Source organism: Suncus etruscus, chromosome 12 (genome assembly GCF_024139225.1).
Source record: "Suncus etruscus isolate mSunEtr1 chromosome 12, mSunEtr1.pri.cur, whole genome shotgun sequence".
In the NCBI taxonomy this organism is placed as follows: Eukaryota; Metazoa; Chordata; class Mammalia; order Eulipotyphla; family Soricidae; genus Suncus; species Suncus etruscus.
In genome coordinates this window covers 91,649,999-91,668,328 of record NC_064859.1, presented here as the reverse complement: position 1 = coordinate 91,668,328, position 18,330 = coordinate 91,649,999, and the positions used below count along the sequence as shown (strand labels likewise).

The window sequence follows — 18,330 nt, the reverse complement described above, 5'->3', positions numbered from 1 at the left end:
GGTACTGGCTCTCAGAACATGAGCCTTGAGAGTCTGGAAGCTCTCTGCCTCAGAAGCAGACCCAATGAAGCTGTCTGAGAAAGCAGCAGTGGATAACAAATGCAGGAGGGTTACCAAACTCTTTTTTTATTGTTGCATGAATAAATTTTATTGAGCTACTAATTCCCAGCAGTGCTCAGGGCTTATTCCTGGCTCTGCTCAGGGATCACTCTTGGTGGGACTCAGGGGACCATGTGGGGTGCTGGGGATTGAACCTTGGTTGGCCATATGCAAAGCAAGGACCCTCCCTGCTGTGCTCTCACCCCAATATGCATGAATTTTAGACGCATGGACACATTTTTGTTGTTGTTATTTTTAGGGCCACACCTGGTGGTGCTCAAGGATCACTTCTGACTCTGTGCTCAGGGTCACTCCTGGAGGTGCTGAGGGGACCACATAGAATGCTGGGGTTCGAACCCAGGTCAGCTGCATGCAAAGCAAATGTTCTACTCATTATGCTATTGTTCTGGCCAGATACATTTCATATTTTATAACTTGTGTTATAAGTTATAACACTGTGTCCACCACACCCAAGGCCCCTCAGGCTGATGTACAGGTGGTCTCCAAGTCCTTTTCTCTGCTACCACCCAATGCCTCATGAGCACCATTGTTCTTAGGGAGCCATCTAATATATCCTAGTATTTTTGTTTTTGGGCCACACTAGCAATGCTCAGGGGTTATCCCTGGCTCTGCATTCAGACACCATTCCTGGAGGTATTTGGGGGAACCATATGACGCAGAAGATCAAACCTAGGATGGCTGCCTGTGAGACAAACACCTTACCTGCTGTACTACCACTCTGGCCCCATCAATGTATACCTAAGACTGTTGAGGGGTTGGAGAGATAGCATGGAGGTACAGCGTTTGCCTCTTATGCAGACAGTCAGTGATTTGAATCCCGGCATCCCATATGGTCCCCTGAGTGAGCCTGCCAGGAATGATTTCTGAGTGTAGAGCCAGGAGTAACCCCTGAGCGCTGCCGGGTGTGACCCAAAAACAAAGACACAAACAAAAAGACTGTTGAAACCTCTGTCTAAAAGCAGAATGCTGAGCTTCTGGACAAAGTTCTGCCAATGTGATGTCCAGAACGGCTGCAAGCTGCTCAGGCAATAGTCCTGCAAGAGGCCCGAGCTCCCCCTGCCCCCAGCCTCACTGCCACCTGACATTAAGCATATTTCAAGTTTTATGGTTGACTATAAAGAGCAAGCTCATCCTGGTTTCCCTTTGCCCTTATCTGATTTCTGATGAGTCTTTGAGCAATTTTTGTAGGTGGTGCCACGTGGGAAGTCAGTGGTGGTTTTTCTCCATAATAGGGAGCTGGCTTTGCTCTCTCCATATAGGGAACCTATCTGTCTTCTCAGTGTCTTCCACAAGCACCATCTTCTCCTGCCTCAATCACTGCTCCAACTTTTTCACCTATTAAATAACCTAATTTAGGCAAAATTCTGTTTCTGAGCTCTCTGTTGTGTTGTTTACTTGTTGTCTGTGTTTGAGACAATGTTATGCTGATTTTATTATGACAGTGGAGCTGGTTTAACTATATAGCAGAGGGGACCAAGATATAGCACAGACATGTGCAGATATGTGCAAAACATGTGTCTTGCATGTGGCTGATTCTCATTCTCTCCTTGGCATAGCATGATTGCCTGTGCCTTGGCATAGCATGATCGCCTGTGCCTAGAGCCGGAGGTAGTCCCAAGCATTGTCATGAGTCTCTGAACACCCCCAGGAATAAATCCAAATACAGAGCTGGGAGAAGAGCCCAAATACCATCCGATGTGACTCCTCAAACTCCCAAATAAATAAATAAATAAAAACTTCAGGTCATTTCTGACATTGGAAGAGGACTATGTAGAACTGGAAGACTGGCCAGGAGTTGGACAATCTAATAACTATACTTGGCACACAAAATGGGCATAGCCTGGGGTATCTAAGGTTCCTGTCACCCCAGAAACAAGATGATTGTTATGAGGTCTCTCAGGACACACCCACCTTTGACAGACTGTGTCCATCCAGCCTCTTCCATGAACCCTGGTCATAGTCATTGGCACTCAAGGTCATAAAAATTATGGTGGGGGGCTGGAGAGATAGCATAGCAGTAGGGCAGTTGCCTTGCACGCAGCCGATCCAGGATGGACGATGGTTCGAATCCCAGCATCCCATATGGTCCCTCAAGCCTGTCAGGAGCGATTTCTGAGTGAAGAGCCAGGAGTGGCCCCTCAGTGCTGTTGGGCGTGAACACCCCCCCTCAAAAAAAAAACAAACTACGGTGGCAGTTCTCAGGGGTCAGAATATCAATGGACTGAGCTGCTCTCTGGAGTCAGGGGTCATCGGAAGTGCCTAAGAGGTACTGACCAGGAGTTCAGGAAATTGGCTCTTTGGGGAAAGGGGAAGGTTCAGATCACACCAAGTGTGCTCAAGGTTTATTCCTGGTGGGGCTTAAGGGACCGTATGGGGATGCTGGGGATTGAATCTGGGTCTGCTGCATGCAAGGCTAGTGTCTTCACCCCTCCACTATCTTATCTCTCCACCCTGGAAATGACTTTAATCTTCAAGTGAACAAAGAAAAATCACGGGGTCGGAGAGATAGCATGGAGGTAAAGCATTTGCCTTGCATGCAGGAGGACAGTGGTTTGAACCCCAGCATCCCATATGGTCCCCCGAGCCTGTCAGGAGCGATTTCTGAACGTGGAGCCAGGAGTAACCCCTGAGCTGCAGGGTGTGACCCAAGAAAACAAAAAACAATAAAGAAAAAAAAAAAAAGAAAAATCATCCCCAATTTTACTGAGGCCACTATAGTGGGTGGGTCAAGCTTGCCTACTAAGAAAATAAAGGTGAAGGGGAGGAGAAGGAAGGGCCCAGGCACATGTGGGAAAACGCTTAACTGAAAGCACTAAGAGGAACTCAGAGGGCAGGCTTGGGAGTGAGCATGGGCAATAGGTGTTTGAGGGGATATCAAGTGCCCCTAAGTCCCTTTGTCCCAGGGTCCCTTTGGTGATCTCTGAGAAAAGGTTCCAGAGTCTTGAGAAGGAGATTCGTGATGTCAGCACTGAGCCTTTATGACATAGGCCGGATTCCAGGGCAATCGGCTCCCAGGAAATGGGGCTTCTAGCTCCCAAGGGGGGTGGCCAAGCCACCCCTTAGAAAGAGAACGGGTCTCCAGGGTCCTCACATGCTGCCTCCTGCTTCGTGACAAGCCGTCTCAGTCAAGACCTGGCTAGCTAAGGCTGAGCCCTGAGCAGAGCAGCACCGGGGACCAGCAGGGTTGGCAGAAGCACAGAGGCTGGAGCCCAGGATGCTAACTGAAGTCAGAGTCTGGGTTCAGGAGAACAGAAGCCTGGAACAGAAGCCTGCCCCACAGGCAAGGTTGGGATGGAGGCTCAGAGAAAGCTTTTGTGAGGCAAGGCCCAAAAGGACCCAGGCAGAATCCAGCCCAGGGTGACCTGTTCCTTTCTTTCCAGGTCCCCTTATCCTGGTTATCACCTAATCCTGGTTTCAGACTCCCACCTCCTTGTCCAATTCCATTTTCCTCCTCTTCCTCTTCCTCCTCCTCTTCTTCATTTTCCTCTTCCTCCTCCCACCCACCCCCACCGTCCTGGGATCACACCAGCTCTTCTGGTCTCTGAGGCAATACAGATTTCGAATTCTGGGGATCCTGCTGGGACCTGGCCACACGAGGCAGCCACCCGTGGGCCTTCTGGCTGACTGTCTCTCCCTTCTCAAGGGCCTGCATGCTTGATCTCCGCCTGGCCGGCCTGGACCTGTGTGGCTGTGTCTTCGCTCCCCAGGGCAGCTCTGGTTCTCTGCCCGTGTCCTGTCATCCATGGCTGACTTGACAGGCTAAGCGTAGATGCCAGATCCTGCCGGAAACCCAGGAGGCCTGGTGGGAAAGTCTCCCCTGATTCGCACCCGCATTTGGCTGGAGCCACCCCTGTGCCCAGAGGCCTGGATTTTGGGGCCCCCTGGCCTCAGATCCTAAAGCTGCCTGGTCTCTCATCTCTGGTGGTACTTTACCAGACCCTTCTGGATTCAAGGAAATGTTGTCTCCAAACAAGGAGCAGGAGCCGCCACAGAACACAGCGCCCCCTGAATGCCCTCCGCAGAGTCCTTCACAATTTGTGCAGCCCCCAGATCAGCCTCTGTTTCCCCAGCCATCTTACTCATCCTCCCGCCCACCATACACCCCTTCTCTTGGCTCCAATTCTTGGGAGTTGTGTTCCTCAGAAACAAACTCTGACCTTGTCCTTCCTCCCTCCTCCTGGCCCTCTTTCTCAGGTTCCCCCATTTTCTTTCATCAAAAGTACCCTTCTTCCTCCTTCCAGCAATCCTGCGCCTCCCCACCACTGACACGCTTCTCTGCTCCATCCCAGACACCTACTGATCCTGCACGCTTGCTGTCTCCTGCCGCCCCACTCAGCTCCATCCACACCTCCCGGAGTGCCAGGGAGACCCCTAAGCAGCAGGCATGGCCCTGGCATCAGTGCAGGAGCCCCAGGTCCCCTGGGGAGGTGGAGGGGTGCGTAGCAAGCGGGAAGGATCCTGCAGAGTTCAGGGACACCGGAGCACTGGTCCAGGTCCTGGTGGTCAACCTGGGACCTCGACGCATCGCTCAAGACCTGCGGCTGCTACTTCTGCAGCACCTGTTGTTAGGCAAAACCGACCAGGCCCCGCCGGTCGTGGAGTATCCAGTGTGCCTGGTGTGTTTCCGGCTCCGCAGCCCCTCGTGTCCCAGTTCCAAGTACAAGACTGTCCCCCACCTGCTTGCTTTCCCCCAACTACTGCCCTGCGCCCAGGGCCGGGAATCCGGACCGCTCCGCCTCGGCATCGGCTTTGGCCTCCGCCTGCCTCAAGGCCAGGCCAAGGCTTTGCATCTGCTGCCAAAAAGAAGACAGGAGAAAGCAAGACGTCAGCAGGAGGTCGCACAGGGCCCTGGATACCAAACGCAGGAGTGCCCGTTGCCTTCCAGATCTCCAACCCCATCGGACTGGGCCTGGGCAAGTTCGGCCTCAGGCATGTCTTCGAAGATGGGGAACCTCAGAGCTGCAGGCTCTCTGCCCCCAAACTTCACCCAACGATCAGGGTCTCCACCCCAGGCCCCAAAGCTGCACAAGGCCTCCAGGAAGCCCAGGTCTCGCTCTGTCCCAAAGAGTCCTCTCTCTCCAGAACCCTTTCTCCCAAAGTCTCCTTCCTAGTTCCAGAGACACGGAGGCTTCCTGGAGCACCTCCTCCAAACCCCTCCGTGCCTGCCAGGCCCCAGATCTCGGGGAGTCCCAGAGACACTAGCTGGAGGTCAAGTGTGTGCTCCGGCCCTCAATCCTGGGAGCCCGTTGTGGAGCCTGCTGTCACCCGGCTGAAGAGGACCAAGGACATTCAACAGTCCTTTAAACCTTCAGCCTATGCAATAAAGCCTCATCCTGCAAAATCTACCATTTTTGTGTTCTACTTGGGGTGGAGAGGAGGGAGGGAGGGGTCTGTCTCCAACAAGGAGAGATAAGAGTAACACAGAAAGGGTGTCAGAGTGCTGCTGGAAAGGGTGTGCATTGCAGGCAGACACGCAGACAGTGATATGAGGAGGACTCCTTCACTTTGGAGACCAGAAATCCCAAGGCCTTCTCAGGGAGGGCTGGAGGGACGTGAGGGGGGAGGCTGGCAGAGGTGAGGCCTGTACTGCTGAGGAGCTGCCACCTCCTGAGGAATGTCTGATGGAGGCAGCCCCCCTCTCCCCACTCAAACCCTGGGGCGCAGAAGCAGAGTCCCAGGAAGGGTCAGCTCCCACCTCTGCCATCATGATGGGCAGGTCAATTTGTTACAGCAGATGGTGGTTTGCTTATACTGGTGAATAGGTGGTGAACTACTGACACCACCAAGGAGTAAGAGATGCCACAGAGGTTGCTACCTTAGCCGCCTGTCAAATCCATCATGCCAAATCACAAAATGAGTGTGCCAGCGATGTCTTTATTATATAAATGCTTATTTCCCTCCATGCACTACAACTGAAGCCCTAATTATATCTATATTTTTTGTTTGTTTTTGGGTCACACCCAGCGGCGCTCAGGGGTTCCTCCTGGCTCTGCACTTAGAAATCTTACTCCTGGCAGGCTTGGGGGACCGACCCTACGGGATGTGCCAAGATTCAAACACCCATCGTTCTAATGCATGCCAGGCAAATGCCCACCCTACCTCCATGCTATCTCTCTAGCCCTCAGCAGCTCCTTGTGCATTTTATTTCAAGGTGGGGGATCCCCCCAAATGAACCACCCTCCTGTCCTCTCCATGTTTGTCACCCCCCTTTTTTTTCTTTCTTTCCCTCCACTCCACACTCTTTGGAGTCTTCTTAAATCATGTGCCAAGATGATCTATCATTTCTTTATTATCCTTGATTGGTTCTATTATTTATTTATTTGTTTATTTATTTATTTATTTATTTGTTTATTTATTTATTTGTTATGTTTTTGGGTCACAGATTACTCCTGGCTCTACGCTCAGAAATCACTCTTGGCGGGGCCGGGCGGTGGCGCTGGAGGTAAGGTGCCTGCCTTACCTGCGCTAGCCTTGGAAGGACCGCGGTTCGATCCCCCGGCATCCCATATGGTCCCCCAAGCCAGGAGCGACTTCTGAGCGCATAGCCAGGAGTAACCCCTGAGCGTCACCGGGTGTGGCCCAAAAACAAAAACAAAACAAAACAAAAAAAAAAAAAAAAAAAAAAAAGAAATCACTCTTGGAAAGCTCAGGGGGTACCATATGGGATGCCGGGATTCGAACCATCGTCCTGAAGGAGGCGCAACACGCCTGCGTCACCGCCTGCCCTGCACAAAGATGGCGGCGCCGGCGTCCTGAGGGCGGGCGCGCGCCTGTGACGTCACAGGCCTCCCCGCGCGCGACGGACTAGAGCTAGTGCTGACGCGCGTGGGCAGCTCTGCGCTTGCGCGAGCGGCGTCCGGGCTCCAGTGCGCATGCGCAGGGCGCGACGGGGTTAGACATCCCGAAGCGATCGAGCGAGCGGACTTGGCAGCTCTTGCCCGGCCGGACGCGGCATGTCTCAGGGCGGACAGTGAAGGCGCGATGGGCCGGCGGCGGGTGCCGGAGCTGTACCGGGCCCCGTTCCCGTTGTACGCGTTGCGGGTCGACCCCAGCTCGGGGCTGCTCATCGCTGCGGGCGGAGGCGGCGCCGCCAAGACCGGCATCAAGAATGGCGTGGTGAGATCTCTGCGCGGGCCCGGGGCCTTTTGGGGGGACCCCGGGGCGGGCTCCACCACCCCAGCTTCGGACCCTGCCCCTCCGAGGGGGGGGACAGTTCCCTGGGCAGGTTTGAGCCCCGATAACGTCCTCATCCCGAGCCCAGCGTGCCTAGCCGCGCCCCCCTTCAAGCCAACTGGACTGGGGGCTCCCCCTTTCTCTTGGGGTTCACTCCCTTTAGGGATTTGCCTTCTGGGCTCGGCTTTTGTGATTTGTGCAAAGGCTTATGACCCCAGGCCTGCTGGATTTGTGATCTTCCTTTCCCCTGGAGCACCCACTCCCACCCTAATCAAGGAAAAAGGGGGTTGGCCAATTCTTGTGCAGTAAGCAAAGGGTTAACTTCGCTTGCACCCCCAGACTCACAGTGGGGTTGCAAGATCACCCTGAAGGTGAGGTTCTGGATATCCCCCCCCCCAACCTTGCTAGACACTATTCTCTTACCCTCCCCCCCCCCAGCACTTTCTGCAGCTGGAGCAGATTAACGGAAGCCTGAGCGCCTCCTTGCTCCACTCTCATGACACGGACACACGAGCCACCATGAACTTGGCACTCGCCGGCAACATCCTGGCCGCGGGGCAGGATGCCCGCTGTCAGCTCCTGCGCTTCCAGACCCGGCAGCAGCAGAAGGGGAAAGGCAAGGGAGAAAAATCAGGTGAGAATATCCCAGGTTTGGGGAAACAGCGGCAGGCCGCATTCCCAGGAGGGTAATAAAGCAGGTAAAGGGTGCTTGTCTTGGATGGCCAGACCCTGGTTCAAACTCCAGCACTACATAGGGTCTCTTGAGCACTGCCAGGAGTGAGCCCTGGATATCACCAGGTTAACCAAAAGATGTTCACCAGAAGATAAAACCCAAACTGGACAGGTTTTGGAGGTTGAAGGAGCAGTTGAGAAGTGAAGTGGGATGATTGCCAAATGTGGAGAGGACAGCACAGGGTGCCCAAAGCCTGGCATCTGGCAGGCTGCTCGTATTGCAGGGACCAAGGAGCGGGGAGCCCGGCAGAGGAAGGCGGCGGCAGCCCCAGCAGAGGAATCGGGATCCGGCTCGGAAACTCACCAGGAGGGACTTGAACTCAGTGTCCAGAACCTGCAGGCAGTGCAGACAGACTTTGGCCCTGATCCTCTGCAGAAAGTGGTGTGCTTCAACCACGACAATACCCTGCTTGCCACCGGAGGGACTGATGGCTGTGTCCGTGTGTGGAAGGTGTGGTCGGTCTGGGGAGGCTCAGCGGGACCAGGGGCCAGGGGACCCCCCTCCCCCTCCCAGAGGAACTGGGACATTCTGCACTTGGGATCTGAGAAATGGGCCTGGAGCGAGCACCATGGTCGGACATCCCTGAGCTCTCTGGTCAGGCCACTGGGCTGACCCTGCTGGTGCTCTGACCCCAGGTGCCCAGCCTAGAGAAAGTTCTGGAGTTCAAAGCCCACGAAGGAGAGATTGAGGACCTGGCCCTGGGGCCTGATGGCAAGGTGAGGGCAGGTGGAACAGGTGGGGTCGTGGATGCCTCAGCAGTTTGTCTGGTAAGTCGGTCTCCTGACCCTCCCTCCTCGATTTCTGGCTAGTTGGTAACCGTGGGCTGGGACCTAAAGGCCTCTGTGTGGCAGAAGCACCAGCTGGTGACCCACCTGCTATGGCAGGAGAACGGACCCACCTGCCCAAGCACACCTTACCGATACCAGGCCTGCAGGTGGGACCCCAATGGGGTGGCTGATGGATGTGGTTGGAGGGGGGGTGATTGGGCAAGAGGTGGAGCTGGGGAGGAGGAGGGAAGGACGACCCCTTGATGGATGGCGTGGCCCCAGGAGCTGAGCGGCCTCTCGCCCACCTTAGGTTCGGACCAGTTCCCGACCAGCCTAAGGGGTTGAGACTCTTCACAGTTCAGATTCCCCACAAGCGCCTGCGCCAGCCTCCGCCCTGCTACCTCACCGCCTGGGATGGCACCTCCTTCTTGCCCCTTCGGACCAGACCCTGTGGCCATGAAGTCATCTCCTGCCTCAGTGTCAGGTGTGAGACAGCGATGGCCTGGTTGGGACGGGGGTTTGGGAGACTCCTTGGGAGCCGTCTTTGGCGATTGTAGATGCGGGGGATCCCTGGAGAGGTTGCTGGGACGCTGAATACTTTCCTGTTGGTTGCAGTGAATCAGGTACCTTCCTCGGCCTGGGAATGGTCACAGGCTCGGTCGCCATCCACATAGCATTCTCTCTCCAGGTAATAGTGCCGGGGAAGCCCTTGGCCTGCCTCTGCCCAGTGTGCCGGCCAGTCTAGCCCAGCGGTCAAGGGAGCCTCCTGGGCACAGGGGTGTGATTTCCAGAGGGAACAGCCTCTGGCTGGGCCTCCCCTCAGTGACTGTCCCCTCCCCAGCGCCTCTACTATGTAAAGGAGTGTCATGGCATCGTGGTGACCGACGTGGCCTTCCTGCCTGAAAAGGGCCGTGGACCCGAGCTCCTGGGAGCCCACGAAACAGCCCTGTTCTCTGTGGCAGTGGATAGTCGCTGCCAGCTGCACCTGCTGCCCTCACGGCGTGAGTCCTCGGGGTGGGCTGGGGACATTCCCTGCCATGGGCATATTCCTCTGTGGAGGGATATTGGGGGGGGGGGCCTTGGCCCACACTACTTCCCTCACTTCCAGGGAGTGTCCCCGTGTGGCTGCTGCTGCTGCTTTGTGCTGGCCTCATTGTGATGACCATCCTGCTGCTCCAGGCTGCCCTGCCTGGCTTTCTGTAATTGCCCAGGTCCCAACGGTTGGACCAGGGCAATGCTGCCTTCTAGAGCAGGAGTAGACTGCAGGGCTCACTCCGCCTGGCTCCCAGCCATGGGTGCCCACATACTGCCTGCTCTGCCCCGTTGAAGTTTGCTCGAGTCCAGGGGAACCCTGCATTCACCTGTGGACCTACCCAAGACAGTGGTCTCTGGGTCTGTGAGGACCAGCCACAACCAGCCACAGCTAGCTGACTGCCTCTCCCCCTGCCTGTCAGGGGCTCCAGAGTTGAACTTATCATTCACCCAGAAAGATGTGAAGACGCCCAAGACCCTGGAGCCTCTGCTGCTTTCTCTTTTGCCACAGCCTGGGGCTAGTGCTAGGCCCACCACCGTCCTCCTGGGACTGGCTCTCAGGGAAGGGAAAGGCAGAGAAAGACCCAGGGAGTGACCCATGGATCAAATGAGGAAGTGCCAAGTCGGCCAGTTTAACTGTGCCGATGCTTCTTAGTTGGTTACCCCGTCCTCAAGGACACAAAGATGGACCTGAGCCACGGGGGGAGGAAAAGTTGTTATTTAATAAACCCAGAAAGACCGAACCCAGACCTCGGCTCATGCTGCAGTCAGAGTTCGCTGTGGCCTCTCTCCAGGGTGGGCCGTGCCCTGAGGCCGAGCAGCTCTGCCGGGTGCTGTAGGATGGCGCTGGCGTACTGATGGAAGAGGCGGGCCAGGTAGCAGTGCCGCCACGGGAGCAGCCCCTCCAGGAAGCCGATGTGGCCGCCCTGGGCCGTGATGAGCAGAGCCACGTAGGATGAGCACTGTGCCGCCTGCAGAGGAAGGGCTGAGGGAAGGGTTGGCTCATCAGTATCCACTAAGAGGGGAGTCCCAGTTTCCACTGGCTTGGGGGCTGATGGGCTCCCGACCTAGGGGGCGCACCGAGGTTTGGGGAGAAGGGGTCATCCATCGCATTGAGGCAGAGCACAGGCGTCTGAATGGCATGGACCTTGGACCCTGGGCTCGCGGCATGGTAGTAGGCCACGCAGTGTTCGTACCCAAAGACCACGGCTGTGTAGCGCTCGTCAAACTGGCGGATCGTGCGGGCCTGGGGGAGTGAGGGCAGGGCTGGCTGGGAGGAGGAAGTCAATGGGGGACCAGTTTATGGGGGCAGAAGGGGGCTGTTGAAGACTGTACCTGTAGCACATAGTCTATATCCACCACTGTTTCTGCCACCTTCCTATTTCTGCAAAAGAAGCACATGGGGGGCTGAAGTGGTGCAGAAGGAAGCACACCTTGCATGCATGAGTTGGGGTCACTCCTTGACACCACAAAGGTACCAAAACTTAAAGGGTTGTTGAGTCTACCGCATTCGACGAGGCCCCACCTGCCTGTCTCCAAGCACTGGTCAAGTCCGGCACGTCTGCCCACAGCCCTCTCTGCCCTCCCTGCCCACTTGATCACTCGCTCCCCACCTGTCCACAATGTGGCGCAGCCCAGCTGTGATGTGGCGGTTAAAGAGCAGCCAGTTGAGTGGGGTCTCCAGGGACTCAGTGGTTGCGGCCGAATCCCAACAGGCAGACAGAATCAGTGCCGCTACCAGCTCTGTGTTCTGCCCCTGTTGTGCCAAGAGGTTCAGCACCAGCACCCTATAGGGGGGCCGGGAAAGGAGGTGGTGAGTTGGGGTGCGGAGGATGAGGGAGGGGAGACTGGGTGGGTCTTAGTGCAAGTCCAGGCTAACTCTACCCTCCAAAGGAGACGCCTACAGCCATGAGTGGAGCTTGGGAGTAGCGGTTCTTGATGTGGCCCACAACTGCCTCCAGGTCCTCAGTATTGCTGGCACAAAAGGTCCTGTGGGTCTGACACAAACCTGGTCACTGGGCAGGGAAGGCAAGAGGGGGCAGGGTAAAGACAGGAAGGCAGAGCCTGGGGTCCAGGATCTCACGGGGGTCAGGTGGAGGAGGAAGGGGCTCACCAGCAATTCTTCCCCGCTGCAGCCTCTGTTATTAAAGACCACGGCCCTATAGCACAGAGGGGCAACTGAGACTCACTGACCCACGAGGAACCCTCCCCTCTACCCAGATCCCTGTGCAGGAGCCCTTCAGACCTGCCCTCTCTGTTGGGGCCTGGGCTCAACCACCCTCACCTGTAGCCATCTCTCAAGGCTTGCTGGACGAGATGCAAGATGTAGGAATCGTGACTGTTACCGGTAATGCCGGGCAGCAGTAGAACGATGGGCTGGGTCGCGGGGTCGGGGTACTGGCTACTATCCTGCAGGTCTGCCCAGTCGAGTAGGAGCTGGCCCCCATCAGGCGTGTGCAGGACTTCGCTGCGGTTAGGAAGAAAAAGACATGTGTAGCAACTGTTAGGAACACACACACACACACACACACAGAGGAAGACAAGATGGCACACACACACACAGAAACAGGAAGACAAGATGGAGCAAGAAGAAAAAAAAACAGATGGCACCTCAAGGCTGTGCAATCTTTTAGCCTTCACACTGCAGCAGGCAGGGCAAGGATAACTTCCACTTGAGTGGGCAGACTCCCCTATACTTGTAGCATCCTCATCACCCCGCTCTGCCCCTTCTTACCTCCTATAAGGGACTAGAGGCCGTGACTGCAACAAGGACCGAAAGATGGTTTGTAGTCGTCCTTCCACACACCATAGCGTAGGGTAGAAGGTCTCCACCGTGATGGGGCAGTGTTGTTGCAGGAAGGTCTTAAACTGGGACCCGCTCACCAGTTGAGGACTCTGTAATCACATCGCAATCTGCCTCACTCCCTTATGTTGCCAGTGAGCCCCGAACCCTCCAGGCCAGCCTGGTGTGCACTGCTGTGTTGAGGTGAGAAATCCAGGAGGGGAGCCTCCTCTGTTCATACAGTTCCCCTAGAATCGCAGAGAAGTCCCTCTGGAGTGTGCCCTATGCAGTGGGCACCATGCATGTGTGGCCTTCCCTAGTGTGCTGTTGCTGGGTAGGGCACAGCCAATCTGTGCCCAGGTCTTATCAGAAACATTGCAGGAAGGGTTGGGTTGGACAGAGGCTGAAAAGACAGCAGGGTCGTCCTGAGACCTTGGACTTGCAATGCACCCCACTGGCTTCTGATTTTAGCACCTCTTTTTGTATTCACACTGCCGAAAGGCATCTTTCTAACAGCGCCTCCTTTTCTCACAGCGCTCCTGATTCCTTCTCTTTACATCAGCCAGGGGAAAGGTTGAGGGGTGACATTTGGGGTCAGTGGCTTTAAAGCTCGACTTTAACCTGATGTTTTGTTTTGATGCCACATCCAATCCCACTCAGGGGTTACTCCTGGCTCTGCACTCAGAAATCGCTCTTGGCAGGCTCGGGGACCATATGGGATGCCGGGGATCAAACCCAGGTCCATCCTGGGTCTAATGCCCTACTGCTGTGCTATCTCTCCGGCCCAGCTTTAACCTGATTTTATTTGTTTGGGTTTTTTTTTGTTTGTTTGTTTGTTTTTGTTTGACGCTCAGGGGTTACTCCTGGCTACGAGCTCAGAAATCACCCTTGGCTTGGGGGGACCATATGGGACACCAGGGGGGGGGGGGCTGAACCACAGTCCATCCTAGGCTAGCGCTTGCAAGGCAGACACCTTACCACTAGCGCCACCTCTCCAGCCCCTTTAACCTGATTTTAAACTCCTCTGCCCGGTTCTTTTGGAGAGACAGCAAATGAGCGTAATCTCACAGGTTTAAATGCTGAAGATCGTGCTTGATTGACACTGACCTAAGAATCCTCAGAAATCAAAACCAAGTTCCTCCTTCTACACCCTTGGCACTCAAAACAGACTGAGCAAATAGAGACCGAAGTAGGGTGACTGCTGTGCACGGATTCATCCCGTGGCCCTTCTGGCCCGGAATAATAACACGTGTGATACTGTGTGCAGGCATCGTGCCAAACCCAGCTCTGGGCACTAGCAACAGAGGTGGAGACTCGAGTTCCATGATTTGCCTGAAGTCACTACAAGAAAGAACCAAGTGGAGCGATAATTCACTTCAATTAGTACTACCTACTCACAAATAGGTAAAGCCGTGTTACACACTTTACCTGGCTGTGATGATCCTTTGGTACTCACAGCAGCTCTTCAAGAGAGTCTGTGATTCTCCCAGGGATGAGGTTTGAATGTTGAGTAACTGGACAAAGGCCACAAAACTTGCTTGTTAGTAATGGACCCTGGGTTCAAACCCTTTTCTCTCTGACACTAGGAATTGTGCTCTTGGTTATTGTACTGTATTACCTCTTCGTTGCCCACATTTTTTTTTTTTGCAGTTTATTTATTAATTGATTGGTTTGGAGGTCATGGTAATGCTCAGGAGTTACTCCTGGATCTGTGTTCAGAAATTGGTCCTAGCAGCCTCAAGGGATCATATAGGGATCAAATTAGGTCCATCCTGGGTCAACTGCATGCAAGGCAAATGCTTTACTGCTGTGCTGTCTCTCCAGTCCCAGTTGCCAATATTTTAAGCCAACAGTGCAGTTCACTAGTATAAAACAAGGGGGCAATAAATTGGGCTACAAGGCTGGGTTTATATAAATAGTTTCAATCTAATAAACATTTCCTTGGGGCTGGAGTGATAGCACAGAGCATAGGCCATTTGCCTTGCACATGGCTGACCCAGGTTGGATCCCTAGCATCCCATCCTGCCAGGAGCGATTTCTGAGCACAGAGCCAGGGGTAACCCCCGAGCGCCGCTGGGTGTGGCCCAAAAACAAAAAAATAAAGCAAAACAAAAAGAACAGTTCTGAGGCTGAAGTGATAATAATATAGCCAGTAGGGTACTTGCTTTGTATGCAGCCAATCTGGTTCAATCCCTGGCACCCTATATGCTCCCTGTAGTTTGCCAGGAGTGATCCCTGAGTGCAGAGCCACGTGCAAGGCAAATACCCTACAGCTGTGCTATCGCTCTGGCCCCATATATTGAGTTTTTATCTATTGAGTTCTACATCTTTGGCTCTGTCGATTTTATTTTATTTTATTTTTTTTTTTTGTGGAGGGGGAACACCCAGTAGTGTTTAGGGTTTACTTCTGGTTCTACAGTCAGAAATTACTCCTGACAGTGCTCAGGGAACCTTACGTGTGTTGGGAATCCACTCAGGTTCGAGTCCCAGTACCTGCATATATATGGCAGGTGCAAAGCAAGTGCCCTATCCACTTGCATTATCATCCTAGCCTGCCTGTAGACTTTAAAATCTACAGATTTCTTCCTAGAATAAGCTACATACTAGAGATTTCAGTGACAAGATTTTAGCCTTTCTAGATATGTAAATCGTGTTTTATCTAAATTTCAGTGAAAATTTCCCTGCTCACAAAATGGACCTCTCCAGACGTTCCCACCGCCTTTATAGGGAGAGCCTGGAGCATCAAACGGGACCTATGAGCATGGCCAAGGGGGATCATCTGGAGGCAGATAACCTCAGCCAGGGCCCGAGGGGGTGTTGGGTGGACTGCAGCTCCTTCCTCCAGAGAGAAACTGAGTCAAATTGGCCGCTTTGGATTTGCTTTTGTCTCACCCTTCTCCGAATGTACACGTCCACGGTCTGGTGTGTGTGTGTGTGTGTGTGTGTGTGTGTGTGTGTGTGTGTGTGTGTGTGTGTGTGAAATTTCACCTGGGGGCGAGTGACCCCAGGATCCCACAAATGAAGCCCCAGGATACAGGTGGACCTGGGGATCCCCGACCTGTGCCAGCCTGAGCTCTGGACAAGCACCCACCTGGGGCACACACGTCCAGTAGTAGCCCAAATAGAGGACAAAGCCAAGGGCCAGAACCAGAAGGAGCTCTAGCCAGATCCCCATCCTTGCTGGGGGCTCGACATTTCGGGTGGCTGGGTTCCCCCGGTTCCCAAGGTCCACCGCCTGGTCCAGTGCGCAGCATCCGACAAGTGAGCGCCCGGTCACGCCCCTTACACGCCATTGGTCGGTGCGCACAGATCCCGCCCCCGCTGCCCCGCGATTCGCCCGTGGCCGCTAGGGGCGGGACCTGCACAGACCTCCAATGACGCGTAAGGGGTGGGGCGGGACTTGAGCAGACTTCCAATGGCGTGTAAGGGGCGGGGCTTCCAGCTCTCTCATGTGTTTGCAAATAGCCTCGCACCTTCTCCCCTCCTGCCTCCACTTCCTCTCCTCATCCTGAGGGGGGCAGGCTCCCAGGGCCGCCATCTTGTTTCAGCCCCTTGGCTTTCCCAACTCAGAACACAGCCAACCTGGAGGCCACATGCGGCTCTATCTACCTCAGGGAGCCTTGCCATGCACTCAAGGGCCTTCTCTCCCAGTGACACCCTTCAGCCCAGCTATTAGTCACCTAGGCATAGCCTCAACTCCCTCAACCCTAAAAGAAAACCCATTCTGAATAATTCAAAGCAGCCATTCCTTGAGGCCAGAAGAGAGTCCACTAGGTTGGATGCTTGCCTTACCTGTGGCTGACATGGATTCTGTCCCCAAAACTATGCATGGGTCTGTCCCCAACTCTATAGGTCTTTGAGTCCCTTGGGCCTGTTCAAGAGAGATCCCTGAAGACAGAGCCAGGAGAAAGCCCTGAGTACCTGTCAGGAATGGCTCAAAAATCAAAACAAAGCTATTATTGATCAGTCATTGCCTCTCTTGCCCGTCCTTGTGCTAAACTGTTGACTTTGTCCTCTTCTCTTCCTCTCTGCCTTCTGGCCCACATTGGTGCGTGAGCCCTTGTGCAACATGGCACCTCTTATCTCCAAGGGTACCATCATTTATTGGTCTTTGGTTTGGGGACCACAGTTTGTGCTCAATGTTTACTCCTGACTCTGTATTCAAGGGTCATCCTGACTGTGCTCCGGGGACCTTAGACTTGGGGGGAGGGGCTGTTTTTAAAAGAGGGTTGGCTATTAGCAAGATGAGCATCTTAACCCCTCTAGCCCAAAGGAATTGTCATTTAACCTTATTTCAATGGGAGGACCCTCTCTCCTGCTGTGGCTGAGTCTCTTTTATAAAGACCTGGCTGTCTTCAAATCTGGTTGTCTAATTGTTGTGGGGTTGGAAGGCACAGAGGTTGCAGTTGAGAATTCATAGTCCAGTATTTTGAAGACTGTATGATGAATGACTTTGCAAGATTGCAGGAACAAAGCACTATAAACCATCTTAACAAAAATGTATTGCCAAAAATAATGTATTGCCTCCAAGTTCTGTAGATCAAGGTGTCAGCTGGGTGATTGAGAACTCAGAGGAAGAAGCATCTTCCGAGTGGTGGCACAGGCAGTAGGGCATTTGCCTTGCACGTGGTTAACCTAGGACGGACCATAGTTGGATCCCCCGGCGTCCCATATAGTCCTCCAAGTCAGGAGTGATTTCTGAGTACAGATCCAGGAGTAACCCCTGAGTGTCACCGGGGTGTGGCTCCAAAACCAAAACCAAACCAAACAAAACAAAGAAGCATCTGTTCCTCTTCTTTGACTTCAGGTAGTTGGCGGGCCTTCTTTGGTGTACCTCAGTATGTAAAGCATCACTTCAATCTCTTTATCTTCACATGTTGTTCTCCCTTCACCTCTACCTATATGCTTTTTGCCCTGTGTGTGCCTCCAAATTCTCCCTTTTTGTATGGGCACCAATTGTGTTAAATGAGGGTGTTGTCCACTCCAGGATAAAGTCATCATAACTAATTAGATCTGCAACAACCCAATTCCCAAATCAAGTCATGCTTTGAGGTATTGGGACTTTAGCCTCTAAATTTGGTAGTGACAATCCCATCCATAACAGGTAATGCTGGGAGCTGCAGAAATAGAGCAAATGGGAAGTGAGGCCAGAACCCCAAGAAACTTAGATGCTGAGAGAAAAAAAGAGACAGTGACCAGGAGGGCAGCATGCTGAACTGTCTCCATGAAAACCAGGGAGGCCATGTGCACCAGTTTACGAGTGACCCTAATGAAGACAGGTTTGTTGTGATGGACACTGATGGGAAGAAGGCTCTGGGGTTCCGAAGCCAAACATGCAATGACCAGAGTCCTTGGGTTAGTGAACAAGACATTGTTCTGAGCCCCATACATGCTCACGTGTGTGTGTGTGTGTGTGTGTGTGTGTGTGTGTATACTGTCCACTGTGTAGCCTTGCAGTGCCACCACCCCCTTCAGAGGAGTCTTCTCCCATGGGCCACTCCTTAGTGACAGTTCATAGTCATCATCACACAAGTGACATCCCACCTCTTGGAGGGGACAGGGAAACCACACCTGACTGCTCAGGGGTCACTCCTGGTGGTGCTTGGGAGACCATACAAGGTGCCCAAGATCAAACCCAGGTTGACCAGGTGTAAGGCAAGTATCTTACTCATTGTACTCTCTTTTTCTGTTTTGTTTTGTTTGTCTTTTGGGTCACACACGGC

The 18,330-nt window shown here is 53.8% G+C and overlaps 3 protein-coding genes across 3 annotated transcripts; 2 read left to right on the top strand and 1 right to left on the bottom strand.

Annotated features, from left to right (window-relative positions):
• The first annotated feature begins 3,770 nt into the window (after window positions 1–3,770).
• PRR30 (proline rich 30) lies at window positions 3,771–5,322 on the top strand. Its single transcript, XM_049784679.1, has 3 exons — window positions 3,771–3,848; window positions 4,410–5,167; window positions 5,232–5,322. Exons 1-3 carry the CDS (start codon window positions 3,771–3,773, stop codon window positions 5,320–5,322), a joined length of 927 nt encoding a protein of 308 aa, XP_049640636.1.
• A 1,692-nt stretch (window positions 5,323–7,014) lies between these two features.
• PREB (prolactin regulatory element binding) lies at window positions 7,015–10,568 on the top strand. Its single transcript, XM_049784204.1, has 9 exons — window positions 7,015–7,236; window positions 7,732–7,927; window positions 8,250–8,476; window positions 8,662–8,742; window positions 8,836–8,960; window positions 9,104–9,277; window positions 9,409–9,481; window positions 9,635–9,794; window positions 9,902–10,568. The coding sequence occupies exons 1-9, from the start codon at window positions 7,102–7,104 to the stop codon at window positions 9,994–9,996; spliced, it is 1,266 nt and encodes a 421-aa protein (XP_049640161.1). The 5' UTR covers window positions 7,015–7,101; the 3' UTR covers window positions 9,997–10,568.
• A 24-nt stretch (window positions 10,569–10,592) lies between these two features.
• Window positions 10,593–16,145, bottom strand: ABHD1 (abhydrolase domain containing 1). The gene is made up of 11 exons (XM_049784678.1): window positions 16,081–16,145; window positions 15,894–15,976; window positions 15,699–15,811; window positions 12,560–12,720; window positions 12,110–12,292; window positions 11,939–11,984; window positions 11,710–11,822; window positions 11,439–11,612; window positions 11,161–11,209; window positions 10,906–11,071; window positions 10,593–10,810 (listed from the first exon to the last, which is right to left on the bottom strand). Exons 1-11 carry the CDS (start codon window positions 16,143–16,145, stop codon window positions 10,593–10,595), a joined length of 1,371 nt encoding a protein of 456 aa, XP_049640635.1.
• Between the last annotated feature and the right edge of the window lie 2,185 nt (window positions 16,146–18,330).

What these genes read in the sequence shown, in the direction of transcription:
- PREB (XM_049784204.1), top strand. Translation starts at nt 7,102, where the DNA reads ATGGGCCGGCGGCGGGTGCCGGAGCTGTACCGGGCCCCGTTCCCGTTG. An exon ending in GCTGTGTCCGTGTGTGGAAG is followed by an intron (nt 8,477 to 8,661) that starts GTGTGGTCGGTC and finishes CTCTGACCCCAG; the next exon opens with GTGCCCAGCCTAGAGAAAGT. An exon ending in TACCGATACCAGGCCTGCAG is followed by an intron (nt 8,961 to 9,103) that starts GTGGGACCCCAA and finishes CGCCCACCTTAG; the next exon opens with GTTCGGACCAGTTCCCGACC.
- ABHD1 (XM_049784678.1), bottom strand. Translation starts at nt 16,145, where the DNA reads ATGGCGGCCCTGGGAGCCTGCCCCCCTCAGGATGAGGAGAGGAAGTGG. An exon ending in ACTGGACGTGTGTGCCCCAG is followed by an intron (nt 12,721 to 15,698) that starts GTGGGTGCTTGT and finishes ATGTGATTACAG; the next exon opens with AGTCCTCAACTGGTGAGCGG. An exon ending in CTGCGCCACATTGTGGACAG is followed by an intron (nt 11,210 to 11,438) that starts GTGGGGAGCGAG and finishes CTTCTTTTGCAG; the next exon opens with AAATAGGAAGGTGGCAGAAA.
- PRR30 (XM_049784679.1), top strand. Translation starts at nt 3,771, where the DNA reads ATGCTTGATCTCCGCCTGGCCGGCCTGGACCTGTGTGGCTGTGTCTTC. An exon ending in GCAGCTCTGGTTCTCTGCCC is followed by an intron (nt 3,849 to 4,409) that starts GTGTCCTGTCAT and finishes GCTCCATCCCAG; the next exon opens with ACACCTACTGATCCTGCACG. An exon ending in AAGGCCTCCAGGAAGCCCAG is followed by an intron (nt 5,168 to 5,231) that starts GTCTCGCTCTGT and finishes TCTCCTTCCTAG; the next exon opens with TTCCAGAGACACGGAGGCTT.